Here is a 7,420-nt window from a genome sequence, read left to right as displayed (position 1 = left end):
AGTCCATCCAGACAGATCCTATCCCCCTGATCCTGCCCAGTCTCCCTATGCTGCTGATGTTTGGAGAGTGTGAGGAAAGGCTCCCCCCGCAGACACGGGGACAATGTACAGACTCCACACAGACTTTTTTTTTTCCAAAAATATACTTTATTCATAAAAATCTCAAGTAATCTATTACATTGTACAGGGCTTTGAGTAGCAAGACAATGCGAAATCAAAACATGTTTGCAGATCTGTCCAAATTACAGTGTCTACATTTCAATACTTAAAAAAAAAACTATATGCATGTCTCAAATATTTACATATTCGTACTAATTACAACAATTACATTTCAGTTCTTAAAAATATATACATGCCTCAATAGATTTCTGTGTGCCGTTAGTGCTCAGATTGGCACACAGATACGCAGGTCGAGGGTATTCTGCAGTTCCTGGGCCCTCGGTCTGCCTCCGTTAAAAGGCCTTAGAGTGTGGCCTTTCCCCATTGTGCCTTTGCGGCGGCTGCCCCACGCTTCAGCCCGTCCCTCAGCACGTAGTCCTGGACCTTGGAATGTGCCAGTCTGCAACACTCGGTCGAGGACAGTTCTTTCAGCTGGAAGATCAGCAAGTTTCGGGCGGACCAAAGTGCGTCCTTCACCGAGTTGATGACCTTCCAGCAGCAGTTGATATTTGTCTCGGTGTGCGTTCCCGGAAACAGCCCGTAGAGCACAGAGTCCTGCGTCACCGAGCTGCTCGGGACGAACCTCGACAAATACCACTGCATCTCGCTCCAGACCTTCTTTGCAAAGGCACATTCCACAAGGAGGTGTGCGACCGTCTCGTCAGCCCCGCAGCCGCTTCGAGGGCAGCGTGCGGTGATGTTGAGACCTCGAGCATGCATAACAGACACTGAGCCCAAGGCCGCCAATTGAAGCCGGGGCCTCCCTGACGCTGTGAGAGCGCAGCACCAACCACTGAGCCCCCACCGTGCCGCCTCACAGTGTAACTGACCATCCCCCCGGCTCTGTTAATATTATACAGAGACACGCTGTATTTACACAGTAAATCACCATTTTAATCCTGAAGCTGAATGTTGAACCTTTTTCTGGGCCGTTAATTCCTTACCGTTATTCACAAATCCCCGCACCGACCAACGACACCGCGCCTGCGCACACCGTCCCGGAGTGATGTCTGCGCAGGCGCACTCGGGCCGGCGTCTGATTTCCGCCTCGCTGATTGGTCAGCTCCCGGTCACGTGCTGCCAGCGGGCCGCCCTGGACGTCAGACGCTCTTCTCCAGCCCGCGCGCAGAAACCGTTTAACGGCCGCGCCACCTGACCGCGAGCCGGGGACGGAGTGGGCGGGACCTCACCGCAGTCTCAGTCTCCATTGGTCCATTCTGCTGTCTGTCAAATGAAGACAGCCAACAGGAAGCGGCTCCAGCAGAGTGATTGACAGGCAGTGTGGGTGGAGCCGGGCAGATTGTGATGAAGCAGCGACTCGCTGTGGATTCACTGCCATTGGGGACAATCCCAGACAGCGAGAGGCAGCTCCGGTAAAGTTCAGATGTTTTTTCCTCTTATTTAATTTATTACCGTTATTCAAAAATTCCGTCTCCCCACCACTGGGAAATTGAGGGGATTGAGCTGCTTGTTCAATATTTTCGGGTGTTTTCCATTCACAGGGTGATATAATTTCACAGGCAGATGATGGTTTTCAGGGCAGTGAGAATGGTAAACCGGCAAGAAAATTCAATATTAATGATTTGAATCACTTTGTCAGTCAGTTCTCATCGCAGACAAACTCTTCAGGGAAAGTTCCCCTCCTGTCCAGTAAAACATTTCCTGACAGATTCCAAAAGGGATTCCACAATCATTCTTTCGGGAGCCTTTAACCTGAGGCTGGGGAGTGAAGGAGTGTCCAGGGTGAATGTTTCCTGCTGGGATCATCACTTGACTGGTTTAAGGGGGTGGTGGAGGTGAAATGAAGCTTCCTGATTCACTGAGCCGCTGTCATTCAGTAACACAAACTCCGGGATGACCTGAGTCTCGCTGCAATTGATGTGATTGGATTTTTCAATGCAAACTTGATTTGTTCTCTGAACTTGGGTTGAGTGACCATGTAAATAAAAGTGTTGGTGCAGCAATTTAAATTGAGCAGCATATTTCCAACACCTTCTAATACATATACAACATTGCTAAGGGAAAATATTCCTATAACTTTAACATATACAAATTGTATGACATTGATTGACCACAACAGTATGAAGGCGCCATATATGGCGAAGAGTAAAATTATAGACTTCCTTCTGTTTTCAATCTCTGGGTCTTTGTTATTTTCTCTGTTAAATTGAGTCCTCAGTCCCTTACGGACTTGACTGCTTCGTAATATGTATCTGACTGTCAGAGTGTTGATCAGCAGAATTAAAACAAATGGCAGCAATGGATTCATGACGTGATCAAACCATTGAAACCCAACCCATCGAGGGTCATAAAACGTGCGTACCATTGGTTGGCAGCCCCAGGGCACGTTTTGGAATATAAATACAGGTTTATTTGTAAAGTAGAAGGGAACGTTTTTTAAGAAGAGTAAAATGCTTGTTGTTGTTAAAATGGCAGCTGCAGTTTTCCCAGTGCAATACTTTGTCTTCAGGTTCTGGCAACAAATTGCCACAAACCGATCAAATGAGAGTGCGATCGTGAACCAGACAGAACAGTCCCTCACTGCACCCATTAAAACAGCATGGGAAGAACACACAGGGATGATGTACAGAAAACTCACAGGAAAATAATAATGATTGATGTAGTTCAGTATGATGACAATGATAATGACCAGCAGATCCGCCACTCCCATGGCGATGAGGTAACAAGTAGTGCAGAATGAGAGGCCGCACTGTCTCCGGGACAGGGTCAGAATTCCGATTAAATTCACTGTAAAAAAAGAACAGACGGGAAAATATACCCAATTACGAATTACATGTTCTTATTATTTGACTTATGCATAATGGAAAAGATTTGTCACAGCAAAAGGGTGGGGAATTGGCATCCTCAGAGTTCAAAAATCTACAAACTCTGTACGTGAAACAAATACATTTACAGTTAGTTCAACTGCCAATTTAAGGGATTTGTTTTCAGCATCACACACACAGTCACTCCCGTGTGGCAACTCAACGACTTAATCTTTTTGAAAATATTGGATCTCTGACTAAAGCCAATTGACCGATCTAACGCCGGAAGGTCACATTTTTACCAATGACCTTGTCTTACATGAAGACACCAAGTCACACAATCAGAAACATCATTCATCCGAACACCCGGTTATCCAATCCTATTTGAGTTACTGGGATTAGACGATGGATGGATTTGGAACACACATCACTATTACTGTAATCCACACAGATAACTATTGGGAGGGATTCTGACTGAGAGGCATTCAGTCATAATCCCACAGAGGGTAGTTTCACACCATTGACTCCCCAGCAGGATTACTATTGCAATTAAACTTTGTAATCATCAGTATCAGTGGTCGGATCCTTAACTAGATAGAGGTGGAAACGAAAACAGGATCCTCGGTGATATATTCTCTACTGGGCCAATGACACAGGGAGATTTAAACATTCTGAATAATCTGTGGGATCCGTTTATCAAAAGCTTCACCCACAGCATCAGGCAGATGGTGGGTGCCAACATTCTGTATGATTGATCCCAGTGAGGATCAGAATATACACGGATCTAAACATGCCTGTCGGTTTTGGCTACACGGCTCAAGATTAGTTCCAATGCATTGAAAGGAGTGTTACTCTCCAGCTTTGGATCCAATGAGCTAATAAATCTTGATGAATCCGATTTCTCACAGGATCAGACCTCCACCTGGGATCAGTAACTGCCTTGCACACTCCCTACTGGATTAATGACACACACTCAGAACCCCCTTAGCATCAATCCCACTGAACGGAATTACAAGTCTGTATGGAATCAGAAGCCCTCAGGATCAAGAAAGCCACTGGTGTCAGAGCTCGCTGCATCAACAGATTCCTGATCAGAGACAGATTGGCACTCAGCACCTACTCTCCCGCTCAGCATCTGCACTTTTACAGGAACAAATTCCATAGAACCATAGAAAATTACAGCTCAGAAACAGGCCTTTTGGCCCTTCTTGTCTGTGCTGAACCTTTTTTTGCCTAGTCCCACTGATCTGCACTTGGACCATATCCCTCCACACCCCTCTCATCGATGAACCTGTCCAAGTTTTTTTTCTTAAATGTTAAAGTGACTCCGCCTTTACCACTTTATCCAGCAGCTCATTCCACACTCCCACCACTCTCTGCGAGAAGAAGTTCCCCCCCCCCGCCAATATTCCCTTTCAACTTTTCTCCTTTCACCCTTAACCCATGCCATCTGTTTCTGTTTCTCCCTGAGCCTCAGTGGAAAAAGCCTGCTTGCATTCACTCTATCTATACCCATCAAAATCTTATACACCTCTATCAAACCTCCCCTCATTCTTCTACGCTCCAGGGAATAAAGTCCTAACCTGTTCAATCTCTCTCTGTAACTCAGCTTCTCAAGTCCTGGCAACATCCTTGTGAACCTTCTCTGCACTCTTTCAACCTTATTTCCATCCTTCCTGTAACTAGGTGACCAAAACTGTACACAATACTCTAAATTAGGCCACACCAATGCCTTATATAACTTTACCATAACACTCCATGTGTTTAAATAAGACATAAGAATTGGATTCACTCAGGATCAGTTTGCACAGCTCATCATTCGCTCCCTTCATCATAAATCGCCTCTATTATTGAAACATACGCTGTTAGTAATTCTGGCACCATACAAGCAAAATGCTCAATAATATCAGTAAATCGTTCAGCTTAGACATTACATCACACAAGAAGCAACCCAATAACAGGCCACATTCCTTTCAGGTCAGTTTTTCTTCAAACCAACTCAGCAACTCTTGAGTTACAGATCAATAGTTTGAAATTGGATGAAATCCCCTGCACTTTTAATGAGTGCGATCCCAAACACCAGTTCAGCCAATACGGGAATTGGTCCTCACAACTCGTATCTGAGATGCATTCCAGGACTTAACGTTCAGTCTTAGGTAGGAAACCTCTTCTGCCATGTTCGGAGATAGCTCTCTCTCTCTCTCTCTTTCTCTCTCTCTCTCTCTCTCTCTCTCCAGTGATATTCTCTGTGTTTTCCAGTGATGCAGTTTTCTGAAAGATCTTTGTTAGATCGACGTTGGCTTTTCTCAATAATATGTTTTGAGCTATATTGCTGTTAATTCCAATGAGTCTAGAAACATATCGTTTATGGATGAACAAATTCACAGCGTCACAAGCCAGTCAAATAATCATTGGCAGATTATCCAGTGATTGGCAATACTCTGTTAAAACGGTATTTTTAGGGTAAATATAGGGTGTCAGATCATAGGTAAAATGAAGTCGACCAAATCCTTAACCAAAAGTCAAAGGCATCTGGATAGGTCAAAGTATTCATCAGGCGACTGAGACCCCACATGCCATCAACATGGTTACATTTTGCTTGTCATATCGCTGAATATTAAGAGCAAGAGAGAAAAAAAACATTGCCTGCACTCTGCTTATTGGGTGTCATATTCTATGCTGATATCATCGGCTCAATTTCACAAAGAAAGACACTTTATATTAATTCTTGAAGAGAATTACACGCCTTGATGTTGAAGTTTGTCCATAGGGAAGAAAAAAATATTTTAACTTCTCATCTCCTGAATGTAATAATTTCACCGAAACCAGTTTTCCATCACCAATACCCTCTATTTACACAGTGAATGGGTTTCTGCATTTGCAGCTCCAGTTTACAATTCAAATCTCCGAGCTCTTGCAGAGACTGCAGTTATTAAACTGCTGCTGCTCCATCCCTATTGAGGAGCCCCCGCTTGCTCAGTAGGGGAACCCGTACACCAAGAGTCCACACTGAGAACTATGACCATTCCTCATATCCACACTTGACATCATAACACCACCATATCATCAGCATATCTTTGGAAAGCAGAAAATGCTGCTTCATGTTTATAAAAGCTGGAACAATTGAAAGAACTAAAAGACAGTCAATCAATCTCAGTGGTGGAATAATTTGAACAAACATATAATAAACATTGAGAACATGATAGACAGCATCAGCAGACATTCCAAAAGTATCTGTGTGGTTATCGATAAATAATAATCAGTAATTGTAGATTAGATTTGCAAAAATGATGTCAAGAAGTTTGCTTTTTTTCCCAAAGGCCGATCTAGTCTGTAACATAACAAACCCATTCTAATATCAGTTCAAAACATTTAACTGGCAAACAGCACAATGAATATTATGCTTGTTAGAAAAAAACCAGGAAGCATGGATGAAAAGAGAATTTTATCTGATTATACCGAATATGGGAAATGGTTTTCCACAAGCACCACTGCCACGTTCTCTGCCCTTGATCATGTCCATATGCAAAATGAGAGATCAGTTTGTAAAAAGACAACTTCCAAATTTCAAGTTGAGAGAATAGAGAGGAATTATATCTGCACACAACAGCCACAATGAACAAATGTGTGCAGTTGACAAACCGAGGGTAAGTTAATTTAGGCATCACGAAGAATCAGATGCTGCATCTTAATGGGAGAAATATATTCAGAATAATCTATTAAAAATATGAGTCTGAATGGGGATTATAAATTCAGCTGTACAAATTCACACATCAGGTAAAATAAGAAAAACAAAATAACACGGCTAATGGCAATAAAGATAAAGCACTGTGTGTCTTTTGCAGGGGAATGAAAGTCAAATCAAAACTGTGTTGACATAGAACATAAGAAATAGGAGCAGGAGTAGGCCATCCAGCCCTTCGAGCCTGCCCCGCCATTCAATAAGATCATGGCTGATCTGTCGTGGCTCAGCTCCACTTTCCCGCCCTCTCCCCATAACCCCTAATCCCCTCTCTTATCAAGAACCCATCAACCCGCTTCTTAAAAATATTTAGCGAGGCAGCCTCCACCACTTCAACGGGCAGAGAATTCCAGAGATTCACCACCCTTTGAGTGAAGAAGTTCCTCCTCAACTCCGATCTAAACCGCCTCCCCTTTATCTTGAGGCTGTGCCCCCTAGTCCTACTGTCTTTTTTGAGCGGGAAGAGTCTCTCCACCTCTATCCTATCCATCCCATTCATCATCTTATACGTCTCAATGAGATCTATAAGACAAGCGTGTTGTCAGATGTGAAGAAGACAACATTAGAATTGGAGGTGTAGTGGGCCTCGAGCCTGCTCCACCTTCTAAAGATCATAGCTGATCTTTTCATGGACTCAGCTCCATCACTCAGCACAATAACCCTTATTTCATTTACTGTTCAAATATTTAATATGCACTTGCCTCAAAACTATTCATTGGGGTAGCCTCAACTGTTTCACTGAGCAGGGAATTCC

General features: G+C 43.6%; 1 protein-coding gene across 1 annotated transcript; it reads right to left on the bottom strand.

Moving 5' to 3' along the window:
• Positions 1 to 1,718: 1,718 nt before the first annotated feature.
• Positions 1,719 to 4,756, bottom strand: LOC145337427 (putative G-protein coupled receptor 139). Its single transcript, XM_080182198.1, has 2 exons — positions 4,672 to 4,756; positions 1,719 to 2,907 (listed from the first exon to the last, which is right to left on the bottom strand). Exons 1-2 carry the CDS (start codon positions 4,754 to 4,756, stop codon positions 1,994 to 1,996), a joined length of 999 nt encoding a protein of 332 aa, XP_080038324.1. The 3' UTR covers positions 1,719 to 1,993.
• Positions 4,757 to 7,420: the final 2,664 nt, after the last annotated feature.

This window comes from Carcharhinus amblyrhynchos, unplaced genomic scaffold, assembly GCF_965287045.1.
Source record: "Carcharhinus amblyrhynchos unplaced genomic scaffold, sCarAmb.v2.hapA scaffold_48, whole genome shotgun sequence".
Classification (NCBI taxonomy): domain Eukaryota; kingdom Metazoa; phylum Chordata; class Chondrichthyes; order Carcharhiniformes; family Carcharhinidae; genus Carcharhinus; species Carcharhinus amblyrhynchos.
The sequence above is the reverse complement of the archived record's forward strand: the minus strand, read 5'-3'. Positions and strand labels throughout refer to the sequence as shown.

Bases quoted from the DNA above. Each gene is read 5' to 3' on its own strand.
- LOC145337427 (XM_080182198.1), bottom strand. From the start codon at position 4,756: ATGAAGGGAGCGAATGATGAGCTGTGCAAACTGATCCTGAGTGAATCC. The intron at 2,908-4,671 runs GTAAAGTTATAT...CTTTTTTTACAG, and splicing joins TAAACACATGGAGTGTTATG to TGAATTTAATCGGAATTCTG.